The sequence below is a fragment of the Falco rusticolus genome, chromosome 1, assembly GCF_015220075.1.
Source record: "Falco rusticolus isolate bFalRus1 chromosome 1, bFalRus1.pri, whole genome shotgun sequence".
In the NCBI taxonomy this organism is placed as follows: domain Eukaryota; kingdom Metazoa; phylum Chordata; class Aves; order Falconiformes; family Falconidae; genus Falco; species Falco rusticolus.
Window position 1 is genome coordinate 121,755,506 of NC_051187.1, and position 17,576 is coordinate 121,773,081.

General features: G+C 41.6%; 3 protein-coding genes across 4 annotated transcripts in view; 1 reads left to right on the forward strand and 2 right to left on the reverse strand.

The window, feature by feature from the left end:
- SPATA5 (spermatogenesis associated 5) overlaps window positions 1-533 on the reverse strand; it is a 164,120-nt gene extending 163,587 nt beyond the window's left edge. For both annotated transcript variants that reach the window (XM_037398372.1, XM_037398363.1), the window contains exon 1: window positions 374-533. In XM_037398372.1, the coding sequence (XP_037254269.1) occupies window positions 374-506 (133 nt within the window). In that variant the 5' untranslated portion in view covers window positions 507-533. The remainder of the gene's footprint in view (window positions 1-373) is intronic.
- NUDT6 (nudix hydrolase 6) lies at window positions 533-13,802 on the forward strand. The gene is made up of 5 exons (XM_037398381.1): window positions 533-753; window positions 1,209-1,412; window positions 6,469-6,524; window positions 9,557-9,611; window positions 13,172-13,802. Exons 1-5 carry the CDS (start codon window positions 594-596, stop codon window positions 13,558-13,560), a joined length of 864 nt encoding a protein of 287 aa, XP_037254278.1. The 5' UTR covers window positions 533-593; the 3' UTR covers window positions 13,561-13,802.
- Window positions 13,803-13,911: 109 nt separating this feature from the next.
- The window catches only part of FGF2 (fibroblast growth factor 2), a 29,591-nt gene continuing 25,926 nt past the window's right edge, over window positions 13,912-17,576 (reverse strand). Inside the window, exon 3 of the mRNA XM_037398392.1 lies at window positions 13,912-14,249. Within this exon, the coding sequence (XP_037254289.1) occupies window positions 14,064-14,249 (186 nt within the window). The 3' untranslated portion in view covers window positions 13,912-14,063. The remainder of the gene's footprint in view (window positions 14,250-17,576) is intronic.

The following is a 17,576-nucleotide window of genomic DNA, read 5'->3' on the forward strand; positions in this document are numbered from 1 at the left end:
CGCGCTGTAGCGGGACAGCGGTTACAACACCCCTGGGCGCCGGCTGCTGCTTGCTGGATCTGTAACCCCGTCCCAGCTACCAGCAGGACCCTTCTGCGGCGGTCATCACTCCGCGGCACCGCAACAAAACGCGAATTTCACGGGGGCTCAGCCGACCTCGCCTGAGAGACACGCCACGCCACCCCCACCCCGGATCCCCGTCTCCGTGAGGGATGGGGCAGCCCCTCGGGCCCGCTCTGGCGGCCGCGGAGCGCGGAAGGACGGCGTGAAGCGGGAGCCCGGTGTTGCAGGGACCCATTTTTAAACGAGCCGCCCTCAGCCCGCCGGGCCGCGGCAGGCGCCAGCCCGTCCCCGCCGGCCCACACCCCCGTACCTGCCTCTACGGCGTCGGCGACGCCCAGCGCCAGCGGCCCGCCCTCGGCAGCGCCGGGAGGGGCAGCCCGTGGGGAGCCACCGGCGCCCGGGACCGGCCGCCCCTTGCTCTTCCTTCTGGAGGAGGCCGACATGCTGCCGCGCCGGCTGCCGCCGAGCGGTTCCGGGAGCAGAGGCCGGCACCGCCCCGGGGGCGGCCACTTCCCGCCCTGCGCAGCGCGATGGCGAGGCTGTGGCCGGCGCTACGGCGGGCGCGGGGCTGGGGCGCCCTGGCGGGGCTGCGGGCGCGGCCGGACAGGTTCGGGGGGGTGAGCGTGGACCTGGCCGAGCTGCGCCGTCCCCTCCGCCTGGAGCCGGCCGCCTTCGGGCGGTGGCTGCGGGGCAAGTGCCGGGCCGGGCCCCTAGGGCAGCGGGGCGGGGCGGGGGGGGGGGGCGGCGGGTCTCCCCTCAGCCGCCTGGCAGCGCCGGGCGGGCGAGCGATGGCCGCCTCCGCACACCACGAAGCCGTGCGGTGGAGGGCGCTGGCAGAGGTGTTGGAAGCGAGCAGAGGTCCATTTCCCTGTGCCTTATGGTAATGCTGCCATAAAAGCCAGCGTTTTATGCACTAACACAGGGACAGGGCTGAGCTGGCAGTGCCTGCACGCATCGTGTCACCACTGATGTGTTTCTCGTTGGGCTCTGTGGTAAATGAGGTGAAAATACAGATTTTCACATGTAAACCCCAGCTGTTGTGCAGGGATAAGGTTTAAAACGAGAAAGAGCAAGGGCAAGGGGGGTCTCTGAGCAGTGGCAGTGGCCTTGCTCTCTCTTACCCTCCTTACCTTGCTCTCTCACAGGCGCGGTGGCCCGGTGGCAGGAGGAAGGCCGTGTCGCCGTCTGGTTGCACGTCCCCATCTTCCAGAGCAGATTTGTGGCGGCCGCCGCTTCGCAAGGCTTTGCCTTCCACCATGCTGAGCAAGGCTCGTCCACCCTGACGCTGTGGCTGGGAGAAGGGCCCAGCAGGCTGCCAGGGTTTGCCACCCACCAGCTGGGAGTCGCAGGTTAGTTACAAAAGTGGTCGCACCCATGAAAAGCCTTTTGAACGAGCCCTTAGAACTAGGTTCAGTAGGAAATCAGCCTCTGCACAGCCAGCACGTGGATGCCAGCCACGTACCATTCCGGTAACTTTACAAAGCGAAGCATGTCATTCGTGACTGTGCCTGTAGCTAAAAACAGGCCCAGAAAGAGGTTTCTCAAAACAATTCCACTTTGAGAAAATTTTCAACAGCTCAGGGAGAAGAAAATGTCCTGAAGCTTTAAAATTTTAACTCACAGTTTTTAAATGCTATTTTGAGAAACTTGTTGGCTTTCAGCTTTCACCTTGCAGGTGAGAAGAGAGGTAGGATTTCAAGGTTCAACCAGTTTTTTTAAAAGTGAAGAAGTAACTACAGTCTTCTTAGGGGAAAAAAAAAATCACTTCTCTGCTTCCTCTCCTTACTGTAGGTGCTTATTATATGCATCTGCCTAAGCTATGCTCAAGTTAAGGTCTGTAAATAGGGCAAACTTGACCCAACAGGGATTGTTCAGGAGCTAGCGCAACTGTTGGCCTAAATTACAAGAGTCTAAAAGCTCCTCTAAGCTGTGCCTAGAAATCCATAACCCAAACAAGTACATTTTACAAACAGACGGGCATCTCTTTACAAACAGACACCATACTCTTACCCATCTAGACGTCACACAACCATGGTTGGAAAGGAGTTGCTATAAAAACTGAGGAAATTCCCAAGGAACTTGGTACGACAGTTCCCCTTTTTTTTTTTCATACAGTGCAGCACAAGGAACTGATGGGAGAAAAATACAGTCAACTTGAGCTCAGTGGCACTAAATTTGAATGGTTTTGTCCCCTCTCGCAGCAGTCTTCCACAGATTGGCAATTAGCTGTCTCATCACTCAGTCATCTCCTGTAATCTGGAGGCTGGTTTGGACCCCTAGCATCCTGGTAAAGACTGTGGAACACTCCGCAGTTACAGCAGAGGGACAGCAAATACCTGCCGTTAAAAGCTTGACTCGTTTGTCCTTGGTCTGCAGGGGCTGTATTGGACATTAATTCTTCACCAAGTGGTGTTAAGACCCGTAAATAGCCATTTGAAATATCTAGTTAGGAAGGACTCTGAAAAGCTGCATTATTCTCTGCAGCAGCAGGTCAGGTGAAAGTAAGTTTTGGAGAAACCGCCTCTGATTACCAAACAGGGCTACTACTGTCAGTACTGGGAGTTCTGCGTTACAAAGCCAGCAGAGGGCAGGGTATAAACTGAAGACAAACTTGGATTTTTTCAATCGACATGTCAGAGCATGTTTTCCTGAGGTATGAAAACCTCACCATTAAAATATGTGGTATTAAACTCGAGTAAGGCAATGCATTCTCCCAGCAAAAGCACCGTGTTGCTCCTTACATTTATAACTTGCATGTTTGGGGAAATATGACTAACTGAAAGGGGAATTTTCTGAAGTAGGTTTTGCATAGCTGAAAGTGCTATTTAAAAGAAAATCATGTGATAGATGTGTCGTGACCCCGATGGTCATCAGGAAGGACTTAATATAAGAAAAATTGGAACTCTGAGAAGCACTTTCAGTGCATAATTTGCTTTTGTACTTTGAAACAATTTGCACTCTGCTAGTAGGAAAAAACTGTGAGGAAAGAAAAAAGTATCATAAATGCAGGTATATGGATTTCATAATCTACTGCACAGATTTTAAAATTGCACAACATACAATGTATGTATTCTTTGCTATCGCTTTTCAAACCACGTTTCAAAAATATATTTTTATTCATTATTGGGGGTTTCTTTAAAAGAGGTAAAGACTTAAGGAAGACATTTGGGCAGGTGAACAAACAGATTTCTGTGTGTGAAATGATGACTGCAGCGTTTGGGGTTTTTCCCCTCCTCATTCCACTCATTCTCAGCGGATCTGCAACACATCCCAAGAATACACTAAGCATTGTGGATACTACCTGGCATATGTTATTCCATTGTCTTTCTACTTCAGCAGCAACAGCCTGGCTAGTGAAAGGGCTTCCGTCTATTTCAAATTAATTTTAGTGAAATATTAAATTATTTAAATATGTGCATTTCTATTGCGTGTATGTGCCAAACCCTAGGCATTTTCACTGCTGCCGAGCCTTCATGTCAAAGCTGTAGCCAGTCAGTTAAATACAGAACTTAGTCCCTTGAGCATCCCGAAAAAGAAAAGCAGAGATGTTGCAAGTGATCTGCTGGCCTGCGGGAAGCCAGCACAGCAAGTGGATAGTAGGTAGCAAGCCTGCATTGCCAAGTAGACCGGCAGCTGGTTTTCATCCTGTCTGGAGTTTCTCACACAGCAAAGGCTGCACAGCCAGTGCTAGTGCCGTAGCATCATCCAGCCAAGTGATGACAAAGGTGTGAATAAGCAAGGTCAGGTCATACTTTGCCAGACTAGATCAGAATCGCCAAGCAGAGAGTAGCAAATGTTACTCATTGGGCTTGGCCATTATTGTTTAGAAATAGTGGAACATGTGATGTGTCTTCCAACTCACTTAGCTGCATCCGTTTGTAGGCGGCAGGATGTTCCAAATATGTTAAGGTACAAAAAAGCTAATGGTGTATGTAATGATTAAGATGTTTTTGAAAAGCATTTCCAAAATTCTCTGCCTCCTCAGAGGAAGAGGTCTGTGATCCAGAAAGTGACGTGTTTGTAAATATGCCACATAACAATGGCAAGAGGAAGACAAGTTGAGGAAAGAAAGTAAAAGGAGAGGAAGAAAAGTAGAAGTAATTCTTTTCTGCCTCACCTACCTTAATCTAGTTGAAACAAAAGTCGAGTTGGAAAGAGAGAAGGGTCTCCACACACAATCATCGGCCTTGGCCAGTCCTGTTACTTAAGGAAAATGTGTAAAATGAGCAGCTGCATAAATGTCAGACTCACAGGAAGACGGTTACATGGTCCAAGCAATCAAAAGTGATTTAAAAGCAGTTTCCAAAGTGTTTGTTACAAAGTAATACCTGTTCCTGTCTGCGGATCTTTACAATGCAAGCAGTCGTGTGCACTCATTACATGAATGACAAGTGCTTTTCAATGCTGAACATCTTTTCACATGTTTACATCAGTCATAAATGAAACCGGTAGAAGATGTTTTTTCCTCTCCATAACTTGTTGTCTTGCGTTGTCAAAGGGAATTTTTTAAAAAATATTTTTCTTACCTATTTCCCAAAAGAGAACATTCAAAATAAAGCAGTGTTAAAATAGTGATTACTTTATTAGGTTACAAGTGTAAACCTTTCCAGCAAGTCATCCCGGCATGGGATGATTTAAAGCTCCAGGTACCACCACATTTGTAGCAAGAGGGAGAGTTTTTAAAACCACAGTTCAGCACCCGCAGCCAACCTTTGCAACCAAGTGAGGTTCAGCAGAGGGACTTCTGAGTTACACTTGAGAAAATGAGACCAGACAGCAAATCCCGTTAGTGTTTTTCCTTTCTTCTTGTTTTGGACTTGGGTATCATCTAGTAGAGATTCTGGACATCTCACAGAGAATTTCACTGCCAAAAATTACATTCACAGGCATCGATTTCTGTGGAACAGAGGAGAGACAAAAATGTTCTTGCTGTTTGATTCAAACTGCAGTTTCCTGTCTTAAGCAGTCGTCCTTGCTCTCAGCAAACCACTTGGCCGAAGAATGGCTTTTGTAGAAAATAAGCCCTGTAATCACAGCATGCATCAAAGTTGCCCCTGTTTTTATTTTGTTCCCTCTTTTAATCAGTACAGTACTTGAACATGGACACTACTAAATATTTACAGGAGGAATGAAATCATAAAGTCACAAGCCACAGGCAGGCAGATATGTGACTACCCTCTTAAAGCACGTCCTTTGACATATCTTGAAGGAAGATTGGTATTTCATCTTTTAAATATTCCTCCTACACATAAGTCTGCCATGTATTATTAAAATACAGAGGATATTTTGAGCTGGACACTCATTCCTTAATAATTCCCTTCTGTGGAAATACTTCCCTGTAGCATTTTAAATGCATTTATCATCACAATTCTGTCCATATACTCTTCCTCCTGCTGTAAAATGACATCACTTTTTTAATCATTAACTACTAATTTGAAACCCATGCATGACAGATGTGGAAAAGAGCCTGGTAAGCTACACCACAGTACTCATTCTGCTCACCACAGTGCACTTTAAAATCTGAGAAAAATCCTTGTTTTAAAGGGAAGACATTTTTTAAATATGACTAGTGAGCGTGACATGATGATGAAACATGAAAGCACTTGGATTTTATAAAGTAGGAAAACATGTAATCTATGGGAGAAAGTCATGGACACACGAAAAAGCTGAACTTTTCAGTCATATGTCCTGATTTATTTTTTTTTAATCAAGTAAAAGTGTCACTTTTTGGAAGCAATGCTGTTTGATTAACAATTTGACTCAGTCTACTGTGCAGTACCTGTCATGAGCACTTAGCTGGGTACTACAGTGTGACTTCATAGTCAGCCAGCCAGTTGAACATGATCAGTACAGTCAGCCCACTAGTACTATGCTTTGTGTGTTATTAACCAGAAAATGCTCACATCTTCACTACAGCAGGCAGTTTTGTCAGTTTCACTGAAGAAAAGTTCTTACCCATTGTGGCTATTCAGCCAGAGCCACTGGAAAAACTTCTGTTATTTGAGCAAGCTTACACGCACGTCTCTGCTGAAGCAAGCAGCCTTGCTAGATTATGTGGATGATGTCTTGATCTTGCATTCTTTAGTTCTGATAATATTAACACAAGTGAATTATTCTTTACATTTCTTGCCTAATCTGGAACTTTAAATGTGGAAAGTATTTATCTTGATACTGCTAGCTTTGAATTTTTATACAGGATACTTAACCACTTTTCATATTTTATTGTGTATCAGGTTTCCACCAACAAACCACTTTCTGCAATTCATCCATACAAATCTTACTAACTGTAAACTGAGTGTCATTAGGGGTTTGTTCTGCTTTATCAAAGCATGTTAAATTATGGTTGTTAAGACTGAACATAGTTCTCTTAACACTTCATCTTTTTCAATATTATCCGTCTACTAGGTGCTGTTCTAGATGAAAGCACTGGAAAGGTGTTGGTTGTACAAGACAGAAATAGGGTAAGTTTGTTACAGAATTATAAAATAGAGAAGTTCATTTAGGTAAGCTTACTCTAGTATAAAACAAAGGTATTTTCATAGTCTAAAACTGCGACAAGTTAAAAGTTACTTCCTTTTACAAGTGTCTTGGAATATGTCTATCAACAGATTGAAATAAGACTTTGAAAATCAACAGCTTTGTTGGTAATTATAACTGATGATTGAATCAGCAGAATTAAGTATTCTTTCTGCTTTGAGCTTTCTGTTTCCTCCTGTAACTGACGGAAGAGTCCCTGATCTTGTATTTGGATCCATGCAGACCTCTGTCTCAAAGCAGATTTTGGGAGAAGGATTCTGAATTTGTTTGGTTTGAAAATTCCAGGCATATCTGTGGCTTTAAATAAGCAGTAACATGGTTGGCCATGACCTGGAGACCACCTTAGTACAGCAGGTGTAAAGATCATTAATTTCTCACAAACGGAAGTGCTTGACCTCACTACTGAAAATGCCAAACCAGAGAGTATTAGTGCGGTGGTGGTGGGTGGTGTGATGTGGCTTGAGGTAACCAAGCATCCATCACTGGTAATGGCTTAGCCTCTGTGTTAGCCTCTATCAGGCTAACCTACGTTTTAATACAGCAAGCGCAGAAAGCTCAATAGCTCAGTAGTTGGCTGTGCTACTCCATTTAAAGTATACTTAGATTCCATTATGCTTTCATTTGTAAATTACAGGAAAGTGTCTCTGATACAGTGAGATTAAATTACAGGAAAGTGTCTCTGATACAGTGAGATTAACTGCAATTTTAACGTGGAAACAATCAAATCTTACATACATAGACTGAAATATACTTGGATGCATAATTTTCATTTTATATAGTAAAAACTAGATCAACATCTCCCTTGGTGCATTTTTCTGTCTTTCCTGAAACAGTTACTAAGACATTCCTTCTCAGGACCCAAAACGTCAGTTCACTGGCAACTACAACACAGCTAATGAACTGCAATGAAAGGATGTCTTCATTGGCAGGTTCAATCATATAACATGTTGAATTTAACACAAGAGTCCAGAGGAAGAGAAACACCCTTTTCTTGTTTCCTGTAAACTACTGATCTTATAATTTTACTTTCCATAAAGTAAAATTTCCACGACTTCTCTATAGCAGGACCCTCAGGCTTACATTCAGTTAATTACCAATTAAAGCATAAATCCAGCAGGTAGGCTGTAAGCTCCCCAAGTGGTTCCAGTTCTAGAGAGTCTCCAGGAACAGAACAGCAAATTGTAAACTGCAAAAATGCTACATTTATTTTTCCTTTCATGTGCACAAAAATTATAAAGCTGCATGCTTACCTTTTAGTATCTTAAACAGTTCTCAGACTAAAAATGGCAATTGCATGTTCTGCATATTCAGAAGGAAATAGTAGTTTCCTAAGCCCAGGAGGCTTAAGGTTTAACTTCCTCACACTGTGGTTTTGTTAAAGCTCACCCACCACCATTTTAAGGGCAGACAGCTCTATCCAGTTTTACAATGACACATCAGATGCTCTAATTCAGGTTCTAGGTCCAACTGCATACTCACCGGGTGTTACCTCCTTAGCCTCTGGCCCCAAAAAGGAAGAGGACCAGCCTGGCACCACTCTTCCCTCCAGCTCGTTCTGAGAAGTGGGACGGGTATATTCCAGGTCAACTATTTCAACTTACTTTTCCAGAACAAAGCTGACAGCGCAGTGAGTGAGGAATGAGAAAGAAAAAAGCGATTGTTTCCAACTCACCTCTTTATACCTCTCTTTTATTGGCTAGATAAAATTAAATATACATTTCTTGTGCAGTAAGCACATAAAATATCTCTAGTGCAAGCAAATCAGCTCAGAGAGTTGTTTCCCACCGTCAGTTTCACCACTCCTCTTCCCTTCCCCTTCCCCACAAAATGAACAATTTCCCCAGAATGGTGACTTTTAATACAAAAGCGTAAACAAAAATATTTAAGCAGCTAGTGGAATTTTAAGAGCAGTTTGGGTTTAATCATGAAAGGACAATTCCACAGCACACAGAGATTTCCAGGAACTGAAAGCAAATCTGAAAGCCAATAAACAAATGTATGTATTTTCCATCTGTGCTATTTTTAATCTATTACTTTAAACTCTGATCCAAGCCCTTTAAGACTGCCCAGAAAAAAAAAACCCCAACACATTTCCAACTAGTCAGTGGGGTTTCCAATCACTGGAAAGCACACAACTTCCCTCTCTGCTGGATGTACAAGAAAAGCTACCTTTTTTTTCCTGACAATGTACCTTTTTACTGCATTAATTTCTAGTTGAAGGTTAGCTTCTCCGTACATAAACTTTCAATACTGGAAGAAATAAAAATAGTTACACATAGACGTAACAGTAAAGCCTACAATCCTTGTGCATTTGCAAGGTATGTAGGAACTCCTTTACCAATATCAGTAACAGCACCAAGTCTGCACCTCACATTCTCTTTTTAGTACTGAACTTTATTGCAATTCAATAAACACTTCTATATATAAATCACACACAAAGCCTCAGGTTTTGTATTCCATGAAAACAAATGACAAGTTACACTAAATGGTTATTACAGACACACAAGGTCATCGTAAAGCCAGTGCAGTATTGAACAGTACTACAATGATAATGCGGGTTTGTAAGATTAAATATATAGACATTTTTTAAAAGCCAAAACCATGGAAGTGAAATACATTAGTGATTAAATATAAGGTTATATTGTCAATAGCAGCTTTTTTAAATGTTCAACTACTCTAATTATCTAGCAGCAACATTGTCCAATGACTGATAGACAGTTTGTTTTCAATCAGTAGATGTTTGTTCTGATATTTCATACAGACTGTAGATACCTCTGATCATCACATTAGCAAGAACAAAGCAGTTCCTACTTAAAACCTTACTGATGTTTGTAAAAGTAATTGCAACACTACAACGCAAAAAAAAAAAAAAAAGTCACATGTTAATTGTCTCCTTCATATTAAAAAGTACAGCACAGGCTGCATACTTCATTAATATTTTTTTCCTCCAATACAGACTATCAATGCATGGAAATTTCCAGGAGGTCTATCTAATCCAGGCGAAGACATTGGTAAGTCCTAGGATAACGGGTCAGACGTCAACAGAATTATAAAGACATTAACAGCACTGAAATACATTGTGACCCACAGCACTCCTATGACTAATCGCTTCTTCGAATTAATGGTGAATAGATGAAGTGATGTGATCCTATGACCTTAATGGTAATGGGGTAACACTATGTTCAGGGCATAGAAGTTTTTTATTTGTAACATTTACCCTTTTCCACAATTTCTCTGAAGTGAGTGCTTGACGCCAGCTTATTTTTTGTACAATTGTTGGATATGCTGTAACATGAGCCAGAAGTGCAGGGGATTAAGGTAATTGGTATATAACCCAAATAAAACTGCAAGTGAGCTCTCAGCTCACAATGGAATCCAAGGCAGTGAGCTCAATGATGGACTGAGCAAAAGTTTCCAACTCTCCATTTTTATATCTAAAACAGAACTAAATGCTTCCTTCTACCCTTATTCATTTGATTTGTTTAGACTAAGAGCTCGTTGACACAGGACCAGCGTGAAGGGCAGTGCCTCAGTCTTATGGGCACCTACTTTGAACTAGAGACCCAAGGTACTTGTTTTAAAAAGCCATGCTGCTTTGAGGAAACCTATTGTTTCCACCCAGCATAGCACAGGTGATGATGAACACTTCTGCAGTTAGGTTCAGAGCTGGATGAACAAGGGTGTTTATGAAGAGACAGAAAATTAGGCTTTTTCCCCTTGTACCACAACCCTTAAAATTGTATGATCCATAAACTGGGTAATTATTAGGTATCATTAGGTATTATTTTTAAAATATAGGCCTTAATTTCAAAAGTTACATTTGCTCACATTAATTTAGCCCCACATCGGTATTCAAATCTGAGTATATTGTTCCAATAACTCAAAAACGCAGAACTCAAAACTGTCACTCGGAACAATACAACAGCTCTGGCAAATTGGGCATCAAGCCCAGGTTTACTGACCAATTCATACCTTAGAAATATCTACTGTTTTAGCAGACTTCCTACAACAATGTGTGGGGAGGTCTTGTACTCCAGTTCATTATTTCAATATGTGGAGAAAGTTTCTGCTTTGCAGGATGTGGCCAAGGTGTATTTTTCATAACTCATGACTCACGCTTTAAGTCTTTTTGTCAGACGGGGTGACAGAAGTCAAAATTACTTGCCTGACAGTGTGAATCTATTTAACATAGTGAAATGGATTCATGTTTTCAGAAGAATCCTAAATGCCATGTCTGTTGTCTAGCCAGGCTCCGTTTCACTTCTTGTGACAGAGAGCAGCTGTAGGCCAGGGGATACCAGAGGGATTTTTGTACTGAGGAAAAAGAATCAGCAGCACTGGCAACAGTTCCCCAGAGGAACACTCTTAGTAAGCCAGTGGCCATCCCTTAAGCAACAGGTGAGATTATGGCTGGAACTTGGATGTAGGTACTGAGGAACACCTGGGAGGAAACAAATCTCTTACAGCTCCCCTCCCGCTACTACTAAACTATATAATAATAAAAGTTACAATTCTCTGCATCACATCATAATATTACAAGAAGATATAAATTAGTGAAGCATAACATATAATAAAGCTTAATTTTCCTTTCCTAATCCTTACATCAAACCTTATAAACTCACAGTCATTCAAGAGACTAAATTTCAAATTAAAATTACAAGTCACAATTACAATGCTTGAAGATCCTGTGATTATATGACGTGACAGAATATACGGCTGCCTACTTTAATGAGTACAAACTGACTCACACAAGTAATTTGAAGTTTCATAATGCAGATTAAGCAAAGTGCACACTTTTTTGTATTTGAATATTTCTGAAACTCAAGCCCTAGTGTTTCTTCTAGTTTAACGGTCATTATATGTTTATATGTATTTATACATAAACACACATTTAAATAAAGGGGAAACAGAAAAAGGCACTTCATCTAAAAGCAAAGTTCAAAGCTTAAATTAAATCCTTAATTATTTCCCTTTCCTTAAACATAGCCTGCCTCAGCATTCCTCGTGATCTCAGTTTACCTTCTTTGACCACTTTTGTGTAACACGGCCCCTTGCCTATTACTACAACCACTTGCCACAGGGAGTTTGCTTCACAACCACTATTTTAAATCAGAGGACCACAGAGGCCTTCCTGGGAAATAAATGCAATCTCTCCGAGGGTCAGTAATGGTAAAGGAGTATCTCTCCCCATATGCAGTAGCCTTTTAACTAATTAATACTGTAATAAACTCACAAACATAAATGTTCTGCAGGCACCACGTATTAATGGGTCTCCAAACCCACTACACAGCTAATCCCATTGCAGGATGGAAGTTGAGCTGAGGCAGAATCAGGGCCATTAACACAGCTGTTTGGCCTCTGCTGGATAAATCATTTTGTTTATATGTTGCTAGCCATTGTGTGTCCAAATTATTTACAATACTTGGAACTACCCCTAAAACGTCTGGGTTTTTTCACCTCTGACGTGTCAAGATGCAAGCTTCCCTAAGAATGCAAATCTCTGCAAGTTTTTTTAAAACGTATTTTGCTTTTGGAAGTAAGCCAATACACTCATTTCTTACTGAAAATGAACTAACAGAAGCAGGTAACATTGCAAAACAGCTCTATGCGTTTACCACAAGACACAACTATGAGTTTACACAGATTTGGAAAAAGCTAGTATTTTACGTACCAGTAGCTACCCCAGGCAAACAGGATTTGACTTGACTACAATGAAACTGCAGACTTTGGGGAAATAAGTGGAGTATCAAAAATCTCATTTGGGCTCTTCAATTTAAGTTATTATTCAAGAGAAAAATCTTCTGTTTTGAAGAATAATGGATAGATGGGTAATTCTCTGGCTGTAAATGCAGTACACAGACCCTCTAGACCCTTGTAGTTAACGGCTGCTTTTTTGCTTTGAGGAATGTTAACCCCTACATCACTTCGGTTGACATACATAAAATGTACACGTGCGGCACAGATGCAGCATGTCTTCTGCAAGAAAGGGCTATGTGCTATACTGGTATTATGGCATATGTGAAATATCATTAGACATTTAAGATGCATCTTGAAAAGGACTTAGCGCCAGCTTTCACTTTCTTCAAACAACAGTTGTACCCATTTTGTTACACCTTGTGGCAAAGTGTGATAAAATGGATTTGATCAAGTGATCTGACACACGCACAGGTGTTTAGCTGCACAGGGTCTGAATCTGAAACTAGACAGAGGCCAGGAAAGAGACGATTTCAAAGGACTGAAAAGAGCGTGCAGTGCTACCTTGGATTAAGAGATCAGTGGAGCCAGCAACCGCCAGAACATCCATTTCAAAACCACACCCGGTACAGTATTATTGGAAGTTTCTTACTTTCATCATTTCGTAAGGGCATACACAAGAAAGGCATGTAGCAATTAGTTTTGTTTGGGGACCAGAAAATTAGCTTATGCTTATGTTCAAGCAAACAGGCTTACACTTTGAAAAGCTTACAAAGCAGAACAGAACGCTTTGAGTTTGAGATTTTCTATGATCAGAAGGTTTAAAGAGTGCTAAGCTGTTCTCAGATGTATTGTAAGGAGTGCTGTTTTCACCTAGGAGACACAGCAGTTCGAGAGGTTTTTGAAGAGACTGGCATCAAGTCAGAGTTCAAGTCCATCCTAAGCATAAGACAGCAACACAAACACCCCGGAGCCTTTGGGAAGTCGGATATGTACATCATCTGCCGCCTGCAGCCCTCCTCCTTCAGCATCAGCTTCTGCCAGCAGGAATGCCTGAGGTGTGAGTGGATGGACCTCGATGAGCTTGCGAGGACAAAACACACAACTCCCATCACCAGCAACGTAGCTAAACTCTTACTTTACGGATACCGAGAAGGGTTTGATAAGATTGACATAACCATGAAAGAGTTCCCAGCTATCTACACAGGCATGTTCTACAAACTATACCACAGGGAGCTGCCCGAGTCCTATAGAAACATTACATGATAGCAATATGTTTCACATTTCATTATGTTAATAATTTAGAATTACTACTGTAGTGTTACATAGACCATATTAAAGTTGTTCATGTTCTCTTTAGGTAATTATTATAAAGTAATTATTTATTCCCTAATAAGCTACAGAAATATAAATAATTTCTAAAGGTAAATATTGCTGTAAGTGTGCATCAGATTTGTTTTCCTTTACTCTGTAAATCAAACATAATGTAAATAAAATAGCTCTACATAGATACCTAGTAGAAAACAGAAGTGTTATTGATCCTGAAAAGGTCTCAACATTGCAAGTAATATTACCTACACACACACCGGCACAACAGGTTTAAAGAGCAATATAAAGACAGTATGAAACATTCATGTTTTAATCTGGTATCTGCAAAAGTAGTTAATATCAGCAAATAATTGCTTATATTTTTGCTACTTAGGAGAGGAGTAAGAAACTCGGCGTCTTTAGTGTAGTGTGGCGTATGTGCTCAGAACCTGCCATGGAAATCAGCTTTTAGCAGACATGGGAAGAAAAAGGATAGCTTTCTGTCCAGGTCCAGTTTTTGGTCCAGGTTTGTACTGTCCAGTTCTTTTCAGTGCTACATACCAATCGGAGTATTTCCGGGATCGGTAAGTGTTATAGTTATTAGATTCCAAACGCTCAAAAAAGAAACATTCTTCTGTTGCACATTTCTAAAAGAGAAAAATAAAAGGATTATTGATATTCCATAACAAATCAATTCTTCAGATTCATGGGCCTCACTTAATAAGAATGTAAGTTAGCAGTACATTTGGGTTTAAGAAATTCACATCAAATGTTTCATGTTTGAAGAAAAGATACAGTTCTTTTACATCTTTTTAACAGTATTTTCACAGTAAGAAGCGTTTTTATTATCTTGCTTGTCTGTAACACACCCCAAGCAGATTCTAATGTGTTTTCACCATGTAATTCTTTGTTCTGATGTGAAATTCAAACAATTAAATAAGGAACCCCATCCCTTGGCACTGACTGACTTCCAAACTCAGCGGTTTTGCCATCTCATCCTAGGTTGTGATTTAACCAAAAGCAAAGTAGGAGGTTAAAAGACAAGACAGTATTTCCCTTGCCTTCCTCAAACCAACCTTTTTATCAATTAGAAAAATCGTATGGCATAAAGTTTCAGCCTTTGTCTATTCTCTTCTAATTTTGAGGTTTAACTTTCCTAAAGCTAAGTCAAGTCTGTGTTTGTAGCACTCCGAAACAGTGCGAGCCTGAATCTGTTCAAGATTTTTTTTAATTCAAAAATTTTAAATTTATTTTAAGAAAAGATCAGACCTGGCAAAGAGGTATATTCCACCTAGAGATCAAGCATACTCTGCTAGTGTTCGAAAGTATATCTGTAGAATTATTCTACTTCTGGAAGTACGTTTTCAAAAACAGCTCCAACTACATGGAATTAACGTGCCTTCACAACTACAAATAAAATTAGGGTTTTGTTCACACAAAGGGTCAAAGGTGAGCCATGGAGCTCCTTACTGTAGGAAACTCTGGTTTCCCCCAGCTTAGGTGAATTGAAGGCACTTTTGGACAAGTTGATGGAAAAGAAATTAACTGAAATGTACTAATAAACAGGTAAGAGCCAATCTTGCTGAGAAGGCCACAAAAGGTGAGACTGCTTGGAGCCCAGGAGACAACACCAGGAATTACTACGTATGTCTTTTCTTACATGCAGCATTCAATCACCATCAGGTAGAAGATACTAAACTGCCTACAAAGCCCTCAAAAGATAAGCCTGCTGTCAATAAATACAGCGCGATGTACTTCTGCACACGGCAGAAAGCACTGCTCCCACTGCTCCCTCGAGGTGACCACACTGAAGAGAAAGCCTTCGTTTTCAGATGATCCCATTCCTACTGGTGAGATCACATCAGGTAGGTGTTACCTACTGCAAGACTTTGAACCTACAGATTTTCCTGGATGGTTGTTACTGGCTGGGGGCCTTAGAACCCAGCTAATTTAACTACAGCTAGTATTTATAGCTGTTCATAGAAAACTCCAAACAGTAAAGTTTATTTATTTTCTGAAATCTACCACATGGATCCTCTGTATCAAAAACTTCAGAGGACATACAAACAGCTTCAAGTAAGATGTCGTTCTATAGGAAGAGGATCACTACGGCATTAGCTGCATCCGTCCCAAGGCACATTCACACCAGCAGAACCCCTGTCAGTGGACAGCACTGGTCATGTAGCAGCCACAGGGGAACCTGCCTGCAAAACTGGCGCTTTCAGCAGGTGAAATTATTTTCTCAAATACAAAGATGGCAGAAGTTGAACATCACAGGAATTTGGGGGGGGGAGGGGAAGTGGGGGCGGCACTTTCTTTTCATACACACCCGCTGTCAGTCCATCAATTCAGATTTATCCAGAAAATTTTGGGGAACACCGGAGGAGAAGAATAGGTGATCATTAAAAAAAAGGCATGTAAAATCTTGGAGAGGAGACAGGGCCTGTGAAGCAATTCCCCAAATGAGCAGGCTACTCTGTTACAATCTTCTGTTAATATTCATGAATATATAAAGTAAGCTTGGAACAATTAGGCTTCATACGGTATGCACGAAAACATGCAAGAGAAGAACAACTCATGACTCGTACGTGCCAAGCTTCTGTAGCTACAAGCAATTAAGTCATTCAAAGGCAGTCTGGAATAAAGCGGTCTGTCCCCAAACATATGTCTTCAAGTAGAAGGTTTTTTTCTCTGTTTCAACCATTTTCAGACATGAATTTTGGTTTCTAAGGAAAAGAACTTGTAAGAGAAAATCCATATGCAATTTCTCATTTCTATAACTCACCAATATTTTTACAGTTCAACTAGCAGAAATCAAATCAACAATTTCCATATGGCTTCTATTTTAAATAATCTCTCTCAAGCTAAATCATGTTTCAATGCCTTTCGTTCTAGCAGTGTGAAAACAGATGTATTAATCATCTCAAGCCTGAAATGGATTACGGCAGCCGTTAAGAGGCCACAGAAACTGTATGAAGAAGCATTTAAGAACAAAGTTTAGGCAAGTTCAGTACAATTGCACAAGCTGGAAATTCTGGCAAAGAGACCATTGCTGGCAGCTCACAGCTCGCCTTTGCCTCCTACCCGAAGCAGCGGCTCTTCTGGGAGCACCGAGACAGCGGGTGCCACAGGCACCGGGGAGGTACTGGACAGAGCAGGGACCTCAAATGCTGCAGCACCTGCTTCCTCTACGCACGCTTCCCAGGAGATCCCCATCGGGGACGGCTGTGGAGCTGGGAAGGTAGATCAGATGCCTGACACCAGCGGGAACTGAGCCTTTACAACCTCCACTAGGAAGGAAATGGCTTCCAGTGCGCCTGTGGTGAATTGAAGTGGCCACCACAAGACCCCATGTACGGATGAAAGACAAATTCACACGACCTCCTCTCCTTTGCAGTAAATCCGAAGTAAACAGAATTGCAACTCAAAGAAATGCATCACTTTTGTTTAGCCTTCCTCCTATCTCTCAGGTTTAAAAAGTTACATAGATTAAGCGCCTCAAACAGATTTTGAGGCAATTTATATGATTAAAAAAAAAAAAAATCAAAAAAGGGGTGATGAAAGAAAAAGATAAAAAGATAAGAGCTTTTGGGTTTTGTTTGAGTGTTTGGTTTTTTCTAACACTCATAAACGTATTTTGAAAGGTGCCACGCAATTCACTCTGGACACTCGGGTCCTTATTTCTTCACAAAGCGTACATGATACCAGTGCTTTCCTACAGTACATTGCCAGCGTAAATATTCTGACATAAAAGCCAACATTTAGGTGACAAACGACAGTTCAGGCTTCATGAACTACGTATTCCTTAACAACTGCCAAAGGCAACATTTCGGAAGCTGGACTGCTGTCCAGCGGGACTGGGATGCCACCCACCGTGTCATGAACCTGAGCCCCTGGAAAAACCCTGGAAATCCATGGTTACATTTAAAAAAAAAATGTAAAATACGTTTCAGGCTAGGCTGCATTTGAAGTGG

Excerpts from the sequence above, each read along its gene's own strand:
- NUDT6 (XM_037398381.1), top strand. The coding sequence starts at position 594 with ATGGCGAGGCTGTGGCCGGCGCTACGGCGGGCGCGGGGCTGGGGCGCC. Across the intron at positions 754-1,208 it reads CTTCGGGCGGTGGCTGCGGG|GCGCGGTGGCCCGGTGGCAG; the intron begins GCAAGTGCCGGG and ends GCTCTCTCACAG. Across the intron at positions 1,413-6,468 it reads CCACCAGCTGGGAGTCGCAG|GTGCTGTTCTAGATGAAAGC; the intron begins GTTAGTTACAAA and ends TCCGTCTACTAG.